Here is an 18773-nt window from a genome sequence, read left to right as displayed (position 1 = left end):
CGAGAGGAGTAAAATAAGATTTTTTTTTTTCAAAAGCTAATAGGTAAGTAAGTCATCTTGATGGGAAAAGCAAATCCGCCTCGAACCAAAGTCGAGAGGCAATGGCTAAGAGGAGATGGCACGGCCATGTCCGGGACGGCGAGGCGGGATGTGCCTCGGCGGAGCCCGGCCACGGGTCCCGGCGTGGCGGAGCATCTTGCCGGTCCGGAACAGGGCGGGAGCCTGCCCGGGATGCAACAGGTCACCGATCGCTGCGCACTCGCAGGGGTGCGGGCTCAGCCTGACCCGCTCGGCTGCGTTAGACCGACCGCGGCAGGCAGCCTATCTGCGGCTCCGCTCGCCCGGCACATCCCGCCGGGGTTAAACCCCTCACGCTCCTCCTCTTCCTCCCCCCACCATCCCGGCCTGTCGGGGTGGTCCTGCAGCCCCGGCCCGGGGCAGAGCCCGCCCTCCATAATCCATGCGCGGGCAGCACCGCCACCACGGCTGCCGCGGCGCTCTGAGTCTGAGGCGGAGCGGGCTGTGCTGTGCTGTGCTGGCCGTGCCACGCCGCCTCCGCCTCGCTGTCCCCTCTCGACCGGTGAGTGTCTGCGAGCGGGGGGGTTCGTGAGCAGGGGTCCCGGCCAGTTCCGGCGGAGCCATGGGGAGCAGCCGGCGGGGATGAGGCTCCTCCGCCTTCTTGCACTGCGGGCGGGAGGTCCTGGCCGGGAGAGCGCGGCCCCTTTCCTCTCGGGAGGAGAGCTTCGGCGGGCGGGGGAGCTCCGTGGGAAGCCGGGTGAGGGGGAGCGGGTGCCTGAGAGAATGGGGCTGCCCGCGGGAAGGGATCCCAGGGTGCTCAGCAGGGGCTGGGAGAGCGACCTGTGGGAGCGGCGGGATGGAGGCGCCCGGAGAGCGCGGGGTGAGGCGGGGGCAGAGGGGCGGCCGGCTGGCAGATCAGTGCTGCGGGGGGCTGGGGAGCGGGATGGCGGGAGAGACGGGTTTAGCCGCGGAGAGGGGGCTGCGGCACGGCGGGGGGATGCAGCCGGTCCTCGGGGAGCCAGGGCGGGTCCGCCCGCCGAGCAGAGAGGGGCAGCGGACCCGGGGTACGCGTTCCCTTCCCACACGGGGTCGTGTGTGGCGGCGGCGGCTGGGGAGAGGTCGGGGGCAGCTGTGAGCTACCGGCAGATGAACTGAGAGGAGCGGCGAGAGCTGGGCGGTAGAGCCCCGGGGATCTCCGGGGAGAGGGGAAGCCGCCCCACAGGGAGGAGGAGGAAGAGAGGGCGGCCACTGAGGGCACCTGTCCGGGGCGAGGAGGGGCAAGGCGGGCGGTGAGGCTCGTCTGAGCCGTCTCGGGGAGGCGTACAGGGACGGGGCTGTGCTGTCCTCGAAATCGGCTCATCAGGGGCGGGGGGGAGCAGGGAGGCGACCCGCAGCCCGGGCTCTGCGGTGGATGTGAGCGGGGAGAGGGCCCGTGCGCTCCTGCGGGCTCCGCGCTCGGCACGGCAGCGCTGCGGCGGCTGCCGCCCGCCTCGGAGGAGCTCTCTGCTTGCTGTGCACCTGGGCAGATCGCGCCAGCCCACCCCGGCTGGCCAAACGTTTTCCTCAGCAGAGGTGAGCCCTGCAGTGAGCAGGGACCTCATCCGAGGGCTGGGGAGAAGGGGCAGTTGTAGTGGTAGACATGGGCTGTGTCTTATGCACACAGATGCAGAGGAGCCGATAAAGAAACTACCACATCGGTCGGTGCTCCAGCAGAGGCAGAGCTGCGGTACCCGCGCTCCTCTGCAGTTTGCAGATAAGGACTAGGCAGCCTGTTAGAGGAAGAGGTCTCTACAGTTTAAGTGATTGGAAAGAAGGTGAAGGAAAGGCTTGGTCTCAGCTACTAGTGGGAAATACGTGGGTCGTGTTGTGGTACCTTGGTGTTGGGACACGTACACAGTGCTTATCAGTTCACACTTGCCAAAAACTGCCTGTTTATGGGCTGGACTTCCAGTGTTTAACAATTTTCTATGTGATGCTGAAAAGAAATTTAACAAAGAATATTCTATGAATACTGGAGTAAATACACCACTTAGAATCAAATTAAATAAATTATTTTATTTGGTTAGTGAAAATGTACTTTATCTAGACAGTCAGCTGAAAATCAGACCTGCTTATACTTGGGGGAAGGTATCTCACCTGGAATTTTTACAGGTGTGCTTCCGCTTGCAAATGGCTGTGACTTGTAAAACAGATTTTTTTTTTATTTTTTATTTTTAGTTTATTAATTTTGAAATTAGTAGAGAAGCTGCTCAAAGCAAACTGGATTCTGAATATTCAGTTTTTCCTGACATGAGTATTTCCTCGATTTGCACATACAGCAGTCAAGTCAGATGGGTACCAAGGTTGCCTTGTGTGGAAGATGCTATTTGTTTAGTTTTTCTCAGTGCTGCCAAGCTCTGTTCTGCAGTCCCTAGTGTTTATTAGGTTTATCTGCCTCTTAATCTTCCTATGGCAACAGGTTGTAATTGTTGGTAGGCCTAGGCAGATTTTGTAACAGAAACGATACCTTTTTAACCTGCCGGTATCTACTTTGGCTTGCTCTGTTTGGTCTCTTGAATGGGAAGGTGGTGGTGTGGGTTTGGTTTTTTTTAATCCATGTTTAGCAGTTTCATGTGTTTCCTGTCACCGTGTTTTGTGGCTGTTTTAATTTCACTTCTGGTGGTTGCTGGCGTGGTGTGCAGGGATTATGGATTTGGATTTTAAAATGTGTAATTGAAAAAATGTAACAAATGCACTCCGAACCTTTGTGGGCTTCCTATGGACAACTGCATCTACCACCATCCCGGCCCATCCTGGTTCATTGCCAGCAGGCACCCGCATTGAGCTTTAGCAGCCTAGCCCCTGGTTGATTGAATTTCGGTTCACAGGGTTAATCATGGTTGCATCATTGCACTGCAGTGTTCTATTTGCATGGATTGCAGTTACACAGAAGGAGGCCAGTCCCATTGGAACAAAGAGCTGGACATCATGCTGCCTCTGAGCTCTGTTATTCAGAGTTGATGTATCATGGAAGTTGCTGAACTAAACCATCTCCAGCTCCATCTCCTCTTCCCTTGTTAAACTTAAAGCAGAGATTGGTTTTGGAAAATATTTTTAGTAACAGATAGGATATATCTAAGATGATAATGCTGCTGCATATTTGAGTCATGGTCTTTTCCACAGGTAGTGTTTAAAACCCCAGGAGTTATGCTTAGTGACTTGTATGTATAGAGTATTAGTGTCACCCACAGAATAAAATGCAAAAGCTTGAGTCTTTTCCAAATGGACATTTACAAACCACACATAATAATGAAAATCTTCATTTTAACTTGTTAAGTACTTCACAGGGTGTGTAGTAATGAAATCGGTAGCTTATTTGATAATTACTGTGAGCATTTCAAAATTTCACGCATCTTTTTATTCACTGTTTACTTGAACTTGGAGAGAGTTGTACTGGCAGTTCCTGTAACTCAGTGACTGCAGTGGTGCCACACTGTGTCTGAGGAAATGAGATGCCCACATGCTGCAGTGAAGATTAGCATAAACTGCTATTCAGTTCTCTTTATTTGTGTCACTCCTGTGTATGTAATTTTTTGAAGTTCTCAGAATTACAGATTTCAGGGATAGATTTGTCCTCTTTAATGCTGTTTGTCTAGCATATATAACTACTAATAAGCTCCTAGCTCTAAGTTTCTTTTAGATACCAAGAAAAGGAGAACTGCTGGGAGCTTTTTGCATCTGAGTTATTTTTAGGTAGGTTGAATATATATTAGATGCTTAGAGGCATCTTAAGTTATAGGTTTAATAGTGTTTCTGCAAGTTCCTGATTATTAATGTAACCTTGAAAATATTTGTGTTTTATATGTTCTCTATATTAGTATAGAGAAGAACTGATGTCAGTCTGGAAGAATTGCCCAGTATAGATTGTATATATTGTGTTTACTGTAATATATTTGCCAGAAAAGGGAGAGGAAGAGAGTATGGTCATAATTCTGCAGATTTGTTGATTTGCAGGAAATTCACCTGAATTTTATAAAAGCTTGACTGAAAACTGTGTAAAACTATGGAGACTTACGTTTTTCTACTTACCGGAATATTGCTAGTTTTCGCAGTACAGGGAGTGTCCTTGCAATTTCAGTAGTGTCCTTGTCTTAAGACTGCCCACTTAATCTTGGTTAATACATGACTACTTACTTTTAGAAGGTGTAGTGATTGTTCTCCTGTATTGGGAGAACATTTTAACTGTTTTATTTGCCTATTTGTGCAATTAGATGGACTTTAAATTGTCTTTGTTCTAAAATATTACAAAAAAATATTGTGTGTATACTTTATTTTCTTCTGCCCTCTCTCTAATGTAACAGAGCACACTACAAAGAGCTTTGCCTTAAGACACCAGTGAGAAAAATCATCGTCTTCTCAATTTTGTCTTTCTCAACCACACCTAACATTTAATTGAAATGGATGTTTTTGCATCTGTTTCCTTAACTTTTGGAATCAAGGCTCAGTTACCATGTGTGAGCTTTTTCTCCTGACTCACTGAAATGTTGAAACTGTACTTCAGAAATCTCCAGAAAACTAAACCTGACTTAGAAAAATTAAGATCTCTTTTTAAGAAAAAAATTGAACTGTTGCTTTTGAGCCTCTAAAATCAAGAGCCAAACAAGGTTAAGGTGATAAAAAGTGGTTACCATTTAATGAAGGTCCCTCCAGGAGCACAACATGCTGACATGAAATTGCCTTGAAAATGTACACATGATATAAGGCTTTTACACTTTTATAAGTTTAGCAAATTAGCATAATTGACAAGAATCCCCAAATAGACGTACAGATAATGAAGTAATTTCCCTCTTGGTTTGACTCCCTCTGAATACCCCACCCCCTCCTTGCTAACAGCTCTACCTTGTTTATGTCTAAAACATGAGAAAGCGTTTTGAGAAGGTGCTTTGGCCTTGATTCCCAGAAGCAGCAGGATTAGAACTGGCCTTCAGGAATTTGTCTGATAGGAAAAGTACTGGAGTTAGCTAGGAAACTATATAGCTATACAGTAATAGTCCACAGACCTATGAATATATATGAAGAATATATGTAAAAGCAAAGGTAATTTTGGCATCAGAATGGTGGTGTATCAAACTTGCACAATTGTCACTGTTCTGCCATAAAGGCAAAATTATTTTTTTTCACCTGGTTGTGATCTTGTGATATTTTGTCCTGTGTTGTTTCTGGAGATTTGATAATAAACTGCAGCCTAAGCAGTTTTCACTTTTTGACCATTTGTACATTTAATCTTATAGCAGGATGTGCATATGATAAAACTTCACTAAAAAGTATCTTTTAGGCTGAAGAAAACTAGTCTCAGCAAAAAATTAAAGAAGGAAAATTAATATTTTGGATCTGAACTTCCTTTTTTTTTTCATGAATCTTTAACAGAACATTCTTTTCCAGATAGGAAAAATCTTCATGGTATTATGTGTTCTAAATTACTGTGTGCTTGTGTTGAGCATATTTCAGAGTGGTTGCTAACATCTCCTTTTTGAATAAGGGTTGGATAATTGTTCTAATTGTAGCATTATTACTGTTCATATTCTTGGTTTTCGTAAGCCGTAAGGAGGAAAGACAGGTTTGAGTGTTCCCTCTTAACTCATTCGAAGAGCTGAAGACAAAACTGTCTCTAGGTCTTTGATCCAATCCTGTATTCCTTTGTTCCATATATTTCTTGATCTATCCTTTGAGTGCAGTACAGACTACTCAACAAGCTTGCAATGTGTTTTTGACTTCTTACAAAGTACTGGTTTTCTGAAAGGTAGCTGGTGTTTGGTGTTACCAGAGACTGTAAAGCATGGGAGAGATTTTAATCTTGCCTTACTACAGATTTTAAGTATTCTGTCTTCAGCATCTCTGACCTGGAAGTAGCTTGGAACTCAAGGTGTTGGTGTAGCATTGGGCTGACTGAAGCCATGACGTATTTATGTTATTTTGCTGTCATTTTTGCCGGTGAATGGTCTGAATACCAAGGTGGAGACTGAAAGCATTTCTCTTGGGCAGTGCTGCTGAAAAGGGCAGCAGAGGCCCAGCTGTGCTTGGGGAAGGCAGTTGGTGCTGGGTGCTCTCCAGCTGGAGGTGATGGCTGGTCATGAGCAGCGTGCTCCCGCATGGCCCTGCCAGCGGTACTCTGGGGGTTCAACAAAGGCATCCCAAAAAGAAGCCGGGCTGATGGGTGGGAAGGTCAGCACACTGCTCACTGGCACACTCATGAAGCATGTGCAGCTTCCAGAATCAGAGAAGGGCAGCAGTTTCTCTGTTGTCTTTTATGTGACTGGTCTGTTTCCTCAGAGACTGCTGTTGCACGTTGGAGTGAAGGAGTCTTAACTGACTTGTTGTAGATCGGCATGGTCACTTGATTTGTTGGAAACCCAAAGGTGTTTCTGGTTACATTTCTAAAGTAGTGGTAGATTAAGCTGCTGTGATTTTGTACATTCAGAATGTTCTTAAACATGTATAACCATCCAGAGTCATCTTAATGACAGTCAGCTTTAGCAAGCTGTAAGTAAAAATCATTGACTTCTTCAATTCCTAAGGAGGAGAGCCTTGACATAGCTTGAATTAATAGAAAGTACTTGCTAACACCCATTGTCATCTGTTAAGAAGTTGATGTTTTGTTGGTTTGGGAGGTTTTTTTTGTTTGTTTTTTTTGTCTTTTTTGTTTTGTTTTTTTTAGTTTTGGTAATATTTCAGTGATGTATATTTTTTTTCCTGAATCTTGGAAGACAGTTAAGAATATCCAGATCTGAAGATTTTACTAAAAAGTGTAAATTAAAGAAATACAGGGTATGACTAGTAATAAGTATCATCAGCTACAGAACCACCAGGTGGTAATTAAATGCATTGTATAATTGTTGTGGCATGACATATTGTATTTAGTCAGAAGCGCAGTTCATACAATACTCCTTTAGTTTTGTTTCCCTTGGAACTGTACCAATGTTCTTCTTTGTTTTTGAGAACTCAATGACCTGGAACTGTGTGTAATTCTTTTTCCACCTCTTTCAAGTACAATGTATGTAGCATAACATATTATTCACAAACCTCAATACTTTTTTCTTTCCTGTCCAGGTTATCTTGCATTTACCTATTTGCTTACACACACCTTAATGAACTGTTTCTTCTTTTTGCCAGAGATGGTGCATGGAGTCATTTTCAAGAGAGGCTGCTGTACCATTCTGAAGTAAAAATACAGTCAAGAATTGAAGGTGTGAGAGTGCACCAGCGTTCTTGTGGCTAGAAAGCTACCCCTCAAGTGAATGTATTGAAGATTTCTAGACTTGGTCGGACAAGTACCTCTACCTCCAATTTTATGAATACTGCTCGCTATGGCTGTGGAACTGTGTTTGCTGCTGCTGCTGTTTTGTGGAAGTACTATTTCAGAGGTACAGCCTATATACAAACCACCCCCTGGAACTTTGGATTTTGGATTTGTACCAGCCAAAACGTATGATACAGGTGCATACCATGAACCTGGGGCAATAGGAATTTTGTTTAAAATAGTACATGCATTCCTGTACTTAGTGCAGCCAAATACTTTTCCTCAAGGTAAGCAGATAAACTACTTTTGTCTAAAATACAGATTTCTTATCGATGTGTTCACCCTGTTGTAGATACCAAGGCCATAATTAGGAAGTAAAATATATGAAGAGCTTTTGTGAGTAGCACATGTTATGGCTTGGAAATCTGTACAGTTTTGTATAAAAGAATATTTTTCTGCTAAGCATAATGGGGTGGAGATGGTTAATGAAAATGAAATTAAAATGAAATGTTTGTGTCATTTCACAGAACTTTGCTTACATATCTCAGAGCTGTCACTGATGAATTTGAGGCTTGTTTTCTTAACTGAAACAGCATGATAAAAGTAGAGGATAAGCTGCTTTGTATTTAACATTAAATCCATAAGAGATGGCTGAGTTTTGCATATTGTGATAAACAGTCAGGTGGTTATAATATTGTAATATTTAGCCCAGGAAATTTGAAATAAATTTAATTTGTTTCCATATATGTGCATCCATGGTCAAGTTTTATGTAAGAGCAATTCCATTACATAGCCATGTGTAGCCTCTTGTTCCTTTAAAAGCTGTCAGGTTAAAACTTGAAACTGCACTTGTTTTAATGAGACTTTTTTCCCCATTTGTTCTCTACTAAGCTTTCCCTTCTAAAGGAAAACTTAAGATGTTGGAGAAGTGCGTGCAACCTTATTGAGGTTGCATTGGTTGAAAGGTGCTTTTGGAAATTGTCCTGTTGTGGATGTAGTAGCTTTATCAACTTTTCAATGTGCTTTTTGTTTCATTTAGCTCTTAAAAGTGCTAATGTGTTTGTAAAATACTGGCATTTAAAATTATATCAAGGTGAAGCTTTAATTAAATCTAAGAATGGCTTTGGTTTATAACCAATTCCTTTTGGTGGTTTAGCTGCAACTGTGTATAAAAGGTGTTTATATTATTTTGTAATACAGATTTCAATTTATACATTTAAACTTTTGGTAAAATAAAGCCTTAAATTCTTTAGTCTAATTAGTCATATATATGTGTATCTTAGAACTACTGTTTGCTTGGATTTTTGACATTTCTTTGTGCATCTCTGACATAGAATGAGCTCAGCTGAGCTTGAATGAATGATTTCTGTTTAGGCAAGTCCGTAGAGTCCCAGGAGTTAACCAACAGAATAATACCCTGGCCTGTTTTTCTGTGGGATATATCTTTTGAGCAGGTCTTACACAAGGTGTAATGAGGGCAGTTGCATGAAGGTGACAGTAATCTCTTCTTTGGGTGGCACTGTTTCCAGATACCTCTGCTTTTTTTGCATGTTTCCTTCTGTTTTATATGCAGGTGAGCTATTTGTATCTCTGTGATACCTGATGGTGAGGATTGCCATCTGCATTCAGCTCCTAGAAACAGGCTGCCACTCTGTCTAAAGCCCTGCTTGAATATTTTGTTCTCTTATGATTGTGGAGACTTGATTTCAATGAGACGTTTACTGTGTTTTTGTATTACCAAGAATTTGGTCTGTAGTCTTGTATGTCAGAACTAATATCCTGTGTCCTAAGCTTGTGAATAATTAGTGAGTATAGACTTTATGGTCATGGTTATTGGCCGGTGGGACTACTCGTAGTAAGTTACGCATCAAGATGGTATTGTGCCCTTCAGCATTAAAAAAGTAAAGAATTTGTTCTTAGCTTGTAAGCTTTGAATATCTCATACTTCTCCTTACTTCTTTGCCAAATCAGTTATTTTCAGAACTTTGCTTTTGTTATTTGCATTAAGTGAAGTCATGTTCCCATGGCCCTACATACTTCACTGCAAAACACAGATTTGATGGATCATGTCGGTTTGAGTCATACCATTTAATTGGCTAATCCCCATAATCTCTTTTGCCATATGCTGTTCTATTTTCACATTCAGTGCATTAATAGTGGAGTTACACATTTAAAATGGTTGTTTTGTTTTGTTTGTTTTTTTTAAATTCTGGCTTGAAATAGAGTTAATTCTGATTCAGAGAGGAAAATAAACATGATGACTAATGGGCACAGAAATCAAGCATATTGATGTTTCTATTTCAGACTTCATCATTCTGATGGGACTGGTGCTTCAGAACAGTTAGCTCCAGGTTGATGCCCTCTATTGCATATAACCACAACCTAGAGAAGTACCGTTTGTGTATAAGCCTTGGCAGCAGTCACTTAGACCTTTGATTTTAGTAGTCTTATATTTTTTCCTAATACTTGGAAGTACTCAATGTTCAGTTTTCCAATGTATTAGTACTCTTACCTGGGAGGAAAAGAAGTGATAGGATTGTCTAATTGCAGGTAGATACTCCTGCCTTTGCAAGTCATCTTCTAAAAGTGTTTGGATGGGGCTGACTGTGTTACAGGATAACATTCATACTCCTTCAGTCCAAAGTATGCCTTTATACTTTATGCTTTTATGCTTTATACTGTATAAATATATACTATATATTTATACATATATTGTATGCCTTTATGCTTTATACTGCTATGATAAAACAAAATAAGTACATGAGAGTCTTTGGGAAATGTTAACCTTAACTGCATGCTGCTAAGACTCAATAGATGAAAGGGATCACTTAAATTTAAGAAAAAAACAGTCAAGAAATATTTTATGAGATGGTTTTCTTTTAGTTACATCTAGTTAAGTAATTATTTATTCCCTTCTAAATTTGTTCATGTCGTTAAGTTTGTGGAAATACAACTTAGATTCAAGTTTAGATTTAACATGTAAGTTATTAATTAGATTAAATATAGTTCTCATGTAAAGTGCAGTAACAGAACCAGGGCAAAGAACTGTAATGCCTTTTAGGATTTTTTTAAATTGCTGAATCTTTAAGATCAGCACTGTACTCTTCGGCTATGGCAAAAAAACTAGCTCAAAAGAAGTGAATTAGGATATCTGATTGTAGTGCTTCAGTGAGTCTTAATAGATTCTGCTTTCAAATCCACCAGTCAAATATTTTTGTACTCATTACCAGATGATGTACTGCTGTAAATGGGAATGAGTTTACTCAAGTACTGTTATTCAGGGAAGCAGCTTCCACTTTGAGTTAATGATACACTGGAGTGGAAAAGACTGGTCACTGGTTTGCTACCTGAGGCTCAGTAGATCACTTTAATCTCAGTGTACCATTGTTCCTCCATGTTAATGATTGTGCTGCTACTCCATTTGTTGAGCACTGTTTAGGATAGAGGCATCATTTTCCTTCTTGCTAATAACACCACTTAAAGAGATGATAATAGGAAAATTACAAGTTGCTTCTATCACTTAGCTAAAAAAGAGGATGTCTAACAAAACAATCAGTTTTTCTTACATAAAAGTTTTCATAAACTGTAGCATTGATTTATTGATAAAGTTGTCACTTCATGGTTGTGAGATGGTGCATGTCATCTGTTGTGTTGGAAACCTTCAGATAGAAACTTGTTATGGACAGGGCACGGTCAGTATGATGCTATGGCTGCTATGAATTATCACAGTTTTGTCTTTGTTCCCATGGAAACAGTTGTTAGTTGTAATAAGAGAATGTTAATCTGAGATTCCAGCTGCCAGCAGGATGTGCCTAACAAATATTTGGCTTCACAACTTGTGTCTTGTAATAAAAATGTGAAGCCTTCACAAAGGAAAGAAGCTGGGACTAAAGCTACTGCTCCTGTTTTTAGGTGAAATAAGACAAAGTCTCTCTTATTAAACAAGCCTGTTTACCTTATCCTACTGTAGCTGAACATACTGCAGAACAGTTTTACCAGTTAAGTTACAACTGCTTTTATCCAGCTTCTGACTTTTACTCTAGATAATGGGAGTACAGCTTTAACATAAAAGTCAACTGTTGAATGCAGGTACTTTCTGGGCAAAAAATAGTATGAAGAGTTAAATGTACTGTTTGCTGTGGGGAGCAAAAACAAGATGATTTTTAGACCTGGACTACATTACTCAGTTCTTTCTGACTGTGGAATCTTGCTTCCTGAACAGTTTAATCAGGCTGAGAATCAGAACTTGAATATTTTAATGTCAGGTCCTGTTCTGACCCCTTTTGGTGTTTTTCTCCTCATCTAGTCAGCCTTTAAAGCAGCTGCAGATTGTGAAGTTCAGCAGGTTAGTTTGTGTTATCTCAGTAATAAATCACATGAGTGTATTCAGCAATTAAATTATTTCCAGATATTTTAAAGAAGAAACTTGTAACTTGATGTGAAAGTAAACTGTATCTGTGTCTAGTATAGCTGTAATATAAAATGCATATGCAAAACCCTGTTGTTTTGGGTAGGTTTGATGAGCTCCTAGGATACTGACTTTTTTAATCTATTGGCTGTATTGAGGTTCTAAAGCAAGTAATCAAAACACTTTATCACCCCCTCACTTAAATTTAGTAAGGCAGAACTACTCTGTGTGTCCATGTGCCAAACTAGCTTCTCTGCCTTTTGTAACTAATTCTTCAGTGCTTATTTTTACTTTAATTTTGCTTCCTGTTAGTAATAAGTCTTGCACAGCTTCCCTGAAAAAACAAATGCATATGTCTGGATGTTGGAGCTAAGCTCAGTTATGTGTAGTTGGTAGTGCCCTTTTATTTTTAAACTTAAGATTTTCCCAGGAATGTTGGGCATGTCTGCAGAAGGTGAAAGGATTGTGCTCTGGCTCTGACTCTGCAGGTGCTACAGTCCAGCACCATAAAATTTTGCATAGGTACCTGTAGCTATTATGATGTTTCATAAAAACATAGTTTAGGATATCCTTTTTTCCACTTGCGTAAGGTTTCACATTTAGTTTGGATATGATATACTACTTTTTTGAGCTAGTATTTGATAACTACCCCCCTGTGCAGGTGGGTTAGTTTTCTCAAAGCTTACATCCTGGAGCTGGGTTGGGAGCACAGGTGAAACTGGTGCAGGAGGTGAGAAGAGAGGAGAAGAGCAATGTACCTGCTAGAAAGTTAGCTTTTAGGTTGGCTTGTTAGATTGGTTCAGTTCTGTTGTCAAGTGATAGTCAGTGCCTTCACTCCATCCCTCTGGTGTTTTTCCACTGCTGTGAGTAGAGCTGTGGTGTGCATTTTGAACAGCGGCTTAAGTGTGTATATCAAAAATGCAGGTGTGACAGGTGCGCTGCAAATTGCAGTGAGAGCTGTTATATACAGTGGTGGTGAGGAACTGAGATAACAGTGCTCCATTGTTTGGAAATACAGTGAAAACTGAAAGCAATTTCTTGTACATAATGTTGGAAATACTGGGGAAGATGGAGAAGCAGGAAGACACAAGATAATTTAGCCTCTTCTTTTCTCTGCCCACTTGTATACATTTAAGGAAATAGTGTTAAAAAAATCACTGCTCATTTTGTGTTGGGAAGGTAAGAGCTGCTCTGCTTGGTGATATGCCCACGTAAACTAGGAGCAGTCTGAGAACATTTCTGAAGCAGATATAAGGCTGGATTTTTAGTTTTCTTAGGCATCAGAAGAAGATTCTTTTCCCCCTGATTTATTCAAAACGGCAGAGTAACAGATTGCTTGTCAAAAGGACTTTTGTGGGCAGGGAGGACACAGGGGTTTTAGGGAGGGGAGGTTTATATACATAATGTACTGGAAGTTACCACAGAAAACTACAGTTGCATACATTAAGGCATCTCTGATGCCTTCCTGCCCTTCTTTTGGATTATGTAAACAAGGAATCTCTTTCACAGAAAGGCATTTTATGGAAAATATGGAAGTAATTTTTTAATCACTATAGCATAGCTGATAATCTGAAATTCTTGCTCTTTATGCCCAACTAGAATCCTTTCTCTACAGTATCCTCAGTGCTTGCCTTGGTATAATTCTGCCTGCCAGCAGTGCCTAGGAGAAAAAACATGCTTTGACAGCAATTGGAAAATATCAGTTCAACTTTACAATTTCAACACTTAGAACAGAAGGAAGAAACTAAAGAAAATAAACCTCAGGTAGAGCTTGAGGGCATTGGGTTACTTTCCATGAGAAGGGTACTCAAAAGTGGCATTAGCACAGATGACTGTGGTAATTCCTGCAGCGTATTTCAAACAGCCATGCTTCTTGGAGTTTAATAATAATCATAAATTAAAGAGACTTAGAGTTGTGTGGTATTCACACAGCTCATATTTCCCAATCTAAACTGCCTTCTCCCCATTCCAAATCAGACAGTTACATGCTTTCTGTTGGTGGGAACATCTCTGGCCAGTGGGGTGGGTATGTTCTCTGTGGAGTACCAAGGAAATCTGCTGATAGTTACAGCATGGACAGTCCTTAAAACTGTCCTGACCCTGTTCCGTTTGTCTGTGGATGTTAGTGGGAAACACGAGGTATAGACAGAGAGCTGATCAGCATTCCCTGCTTCAGTGCATAGGGGATAAGTTCTGGATGCAACTAAATCCAGGGGTGCTGACTACAAGGAAGGGAAGGGTGTGAGTACAGGATGGTATTGTGAGTGAAAATGGCCTTGTTTTTTTGTCATGCTAAGTAGAGTCTTCATTGGTAGGGTTTGCATATTTTTAAAGAAAAAAGGCAAAGGTACCATGTTCTAGAAATGCATATATGTCAGAATCAGAGGCACAGAGTGTGTGGCCTTATCTATGATACCTGGCTCTGACATCCAAAAAGGCACTGAATTTCACATAACACCATGGAGACTACCGTTAAATAGAAAAACTGGGAGTGTGAGTGTGTACTTTAGAGAGTTTCCTTAAGTCACTAGGTGAGAAAGTTAGAGTTTAAGGTTTAAGCTCTTTTAAAAAACAAAAAAAACAAGATGGAGGATTTAGGGTGTTGTCTCTTCTTCCTTATTCTTCCTTCTTCTCTTCTTCTTTTAGGGATTTTTGGGTAATAATAAGTGATTGGATAGAAGGTGCCGCAATGCAGCACACAGGTGTCATTGGGTCACTAAGAAAAATAATTTATTTGGCATTTGTTAATTGGATAAATAGACATATAAAAAACCTTGAAGAAGTTCTTTGTTAGCCATTTTGCACCTCTCTATCTTAGTGTATACAGCTTCTTGTACTCTGTAAGAGAGTATAAGAGAAGAATAAACAGCCAAGCCATGACAAGAGAAAACTGTCTCTCTCTTGTCAATCTCAGTCCAAGGGAGAAAAGAACCCAGCCACTAGTGTTGCATCCCAACAGATATATTTAGTCAATTAGCACTATTGTACTTTCAATACCTCTAAAAGCATGATAGCTTGTTTGAGACTTGCAGAGCATACCTGCAGCATCTCCTGTAGTGGGAAGTGGGACAGAAGAGGTTTTGGATCAGCCACATTGTCTGGCACCATGGATGAACCTCTTCAAAAATTGCCAGCAACTGCAGACATCTTTTGGGTTTTCAGGCAACTCTGCTGAGACACCATGGTTTTCCCAGCTTAGCAGTGGTTACTACTGTGCTGTCCATCCTGCCCTTTCATTTAATTTTTACAGGCTTATCTATCCACATAGTGCTGAACCTGATTCTCATTTCTGACTTGTAGCTCTGGAACCAATGTGGGGAGAGAGAGGAGGGGGAGTATCAGTGAACTTACTGGAATTATGTTTGCACAAGCTTCTAATGGATTTAGTTCTTTCATCATCTTGGCTGTTATGAAGCATTTTGAGTTAATCATGTGAAATACTGTACAGAGACTGTCTGTTATTGGAAAAACAGTCATTTGAGCCTGTCTTTTCTTTGTTACAGACCATCATTATAAGATAGCACAGCCTAGCCCTATAATATTTGTCTGGTAATTTGATAAGGTGGTTGTTCACAGAACAATAAACTCTTAAATCTTGTTCAGTGATGGCTTTTTCTTGAATGATGGCAGCTGAAGTAAGGACAGCTTGATAGATCTTTGCAACAAATCTTTCCTTGAGTCCTTCTAGTCTATGTTTCATTGAATTAAAAATGACAATCAGTATTTTTTCCTCTCCCTTTTCCTCACTATTGTTTTTGCTTCTCAAAATGGTCTATGTAACTCTCATCTCAACCCAAGTGGTGCCTTTTCCAAGTGAATGTGCAATGTTCAAAAGTTGCTAGAGCAAAATGCGTAAATACTACAGTGGGTTTTGTAATCCTTTTAACAGTATTAAAGATTTCTGTATATGTATTAAAGCATTTGAGTGTACTTCTTACTTTTTCCAAAAATGAGTTACCTTCATGTTAGTAGAGAAACCAGGTGCCACAAATGTCAGTCACTGTAGTTTAAGCTGACTAATCTATCCGTATATACATTTTAATGTAAGCTCGCCAGTTACAAATAGGCCCCACAAAGCTACCCCTTTCAATAAGCACATAAATTTTTTACCTAAAAACACTTCCGTGATTAAATGATGACATGTATTGCATCATAACATAGGAGCTTTCTTTTGACAGAAAATACAAAATGGTGGACTTTAAAATGTGATTGCAGTTGTGAATGTGAATATTACTACTACTGTTAAGTATTGCTTTGGCTGTTTTACTCAGTTGAAAGATGCTGGTACCTGTACCAAATAAATCCAAGCATCAAGCCTAATTAGCTCTCTTCAGAGTAGCAATCTTTACTTTTGCTTTGATTTTTGAATGTAGTAGTGGTCTCTGTAGTACTTTGAACCACTATGTGTGCCCCAGTTATCAAATGTCTGTGGAAAGTTGTGGCTCTTGCAAAAACGGGGAAGCAGAGAAAGGGAGTTCTAAGGAGTCTCAGGGAAGCTGCCAGAATTCCAGTCACTGAGGTAATCTGGTCAGCAGGGCTCCAGCATGTCATTCTCAATTAGTTATCTCTATTCATATTTCCAATAATCCAAGTTATGCAAAAGAGGATTTTCTATGCTTTCCTCAGTTTACAGCAACTCCTGAGGAGATAAAGAGAAAAAAACATTTATATAGTCCAAATATTTACTACTTTGATCAATTTACAATTCCGGTATGTCTACACAACCCAAACTGTCAAGAAGTTGCTCAGCCTGTGCAGCATGCTAAACCAGACAAACATACAGTGCACCAAGTTAAATCTTTGACTGTAATCTGTTGTAAATCCTTACCAGATGGTGGCCTAGGGAGAACTTGAGGTAGCTACTACAAACAAAGCAAGTGGCAAAAAATAACTGGCATGGCACAAACAGTGTGCTACAGAAGTTTTGTTGCCTTCAGAAAAAGAGAGAATGTAGTTTCTGTGTGGAATACTTCTTCAAAGCTTTCAACTTCATTTTGTGTGTGCGTGATGCATGCAAATGCATTGCAGCCTCCTAAGGAAGGATTTTTCTAAAGGCTTCTCTCTCTTTTTTCTTCTTCCAAAACTCCAGCAAGAACAGAACTTTCTTTGTAGCAAGGAACAACTAGAAAGCCCCTGCAAAGGTTATTTTCAAAGGAGAAATCTTTCATTCCATGCATCCTGTATGGTTGATATTGTGGCTATTTCTTTTTTCTTCAAACCTTTTCCTTTAACCAGGAAAGGCTCTTTAATGTTGTCTGTGCAGAATGTGCCTAAAGAGAAAATGTGACTGCACTAAAGAGTAACCTCAAGTCAATAACCTGAAGTTTGGGGCAGCTGTATGTGTGACGGTTTCCTGAGGCAGACTTAAATTACCTGTTTGGTCTTCCTGACTAATAACTTCCATTTCTGGGAAATGGGAAACTTTTTTGCGTGCATGAACGAAGCTCATAGACTGTTGCTTTTATCTGATCCAGTGCTGTATAATTTATTTCTTCAGTAGACCAATATTATTTTCTGTTAGGAAGGGTGTAAAGGGAGTCTCCCTAATTTCACATTCCAGTTACCTTGGAAGCCATTGCAATTCCTTGTTTTCAGCAGTTCCACCATGCTTAGTCCTACCTGTGCTCTGGCTAAAGCTCTCTCTGTGTACGCTACTCCTACAGTTTCAACCTTGCTCATAGCTGTGCATCTCCTCATGACCTACTTCATATTGCATCTCTGCTCCCTGCTGTCTCTCATGTTGCCCTGCACTGCATGCAGTATAAGCTAAGGCATGCTTCTAGGTGGTCTGGTAGGTTGTCCTTTCAGTTATGAGTAAAGCAGCATATGCTTTACAAATCTGCCAAGACCTTAAAAATGTATTTATTGTGGTTTTGCTTGTGTCATGCTGTTTGTTGTTATGTGACTGCCAGAGTGCTGTAGGATAAAGAATGCAGAGTCAAAGAATGGGAATGGACAGTGATCATGTTGATGAGAGGAAACTGCATGCTGAAGGCAGAAGAGGATGACAAGACAGATTGCCATAGCAGATGAGAGGCTAAAATACTTAAGCAATTTAGTATATATTTATTGGATTTTGACCTCCATTCAAACAAGTTGTTCTGAGCATTGTGTAATGACAAGTTCTACGGCTTTATTTTGCACATTAGTGGTAAAGTACAGCAGCAAAGTTCCTTTCCTACTTGTGTTTTTCTCTTGTCCCAAAGCCATGGTGATTTTTTGCTTGTTATTTCTTTAATGCATGTGAATAGGTTGAATAGAGAATTTCCCTTCACCACCTCTGTAATGGAAATGGGCGATCTTGTGTGTGGGCTACTGAAGTAAGGGAAGATCTGTGTTGTTCAGGAGTTGTGCTCGAAGGGAAGAGGATCAGAATCTCCTCTTGAGAGGAACAGGAGGGTGGAAGCTGAATCAGCCTGGTGTTCCAGTAACTCAGTGGAAAGAAAAAAGTGGATGATATAGAGAGACTTTATCTAAAAAGAGGGGGGAGAAATTATCTAAGGAGGCTGGGCGTTTTTCTCTAGTTATGGACAAAAGCTATGTCCCAGGTCTGTCTGAGGAAAATAACTGTGTGAAGAGGGGAGTGAAGCTTTTCAATCTGAAATTGGAAAGGAATAGTTTGGACTATATGAGTGAATGCCTGGATTAGATTCCTTATCTGTGCACCAAAGTGATCTCTTACTGTGTGGGAATTGGGAAGATCTCCTTGTCTGTGAGACTTCCTTGCCACTTGTCCTACAGAGTGAGTTTTCTTCCTGCTCTGCACAGAGAGGACAGAGGGTGAGCAGTGAGTGTGTCAGGGCCCTCCCTTTCTTCAGTCACCAACTGTGCATGATGGATTCTTCACAGCCATCAGCTCACCTTGCTCTGCAGAGGAACCAGAGGGAAATGGTGGTGTGGGATTGGGGACAACAAGAGTGAGCAGAGCCCTAATGGAGGCAGGGACAGTAAAGTAGACCAAAAGTAACCTTGTGTTACCTTACGAAGGAGACCTCTTCAGTGGGAGCCAAATCCGACCATGGCTATTGGCTTGAGGCTTTGGGGAAACAGCCAAAGCTTCACTCAAGTCAA

General features: G+C 41.1%; 1 protein-coding gene across 9 annotated transcripts in view; it reads left to right on the top strand.

The window, feature by feature from the left end:
• The first annotated feature begins 406 nt into the window (after nt 1–406).
• PROM1 (prominin 1) overlaps nt 407–18773 on the top strand; it is a 62396-nt gene continuing 44029 nt past the window's right edge. For all 9 annotated transcript variants that reach the window (XM_088056588.1, XM_005517821.3, XM_088056587.1 and 6 more), the window contains exons 1-2: nt 407–580; nt 7168–7581. In XM_088056588.1, coding sequence (XP_087912714.1) covers nt 7362–7581 — 220 coding nt within the window. In that variant the 5' untranslated portion in view covers nt 407–580; nt 7168–7361. The remainder of the gene's footprint in view (nt 581–7167; nt 7582–18773) is intronic.

The sequence above is a fragment of the Pseudopodoces humilis genome, chromosome 6 (assembly GCF_049639895.1).
Source record: "Pseudopodoces humilis isolate 2021_Gansu_Grassland_sample_001 chromosome 6, ASM4963989v1, whole genome shotgun sequence".
Lineage (NCBI taxonomy): Eukaryota > Metazoa > Chordata > Aves > Passeriformes > Paridae > Pseudopodoces > Pseudopodoces humilis.
Note: the sequence above shows the minus strand (reverse complement) of the source record. Positions and strands in the feature narration are given on the sequence as shown.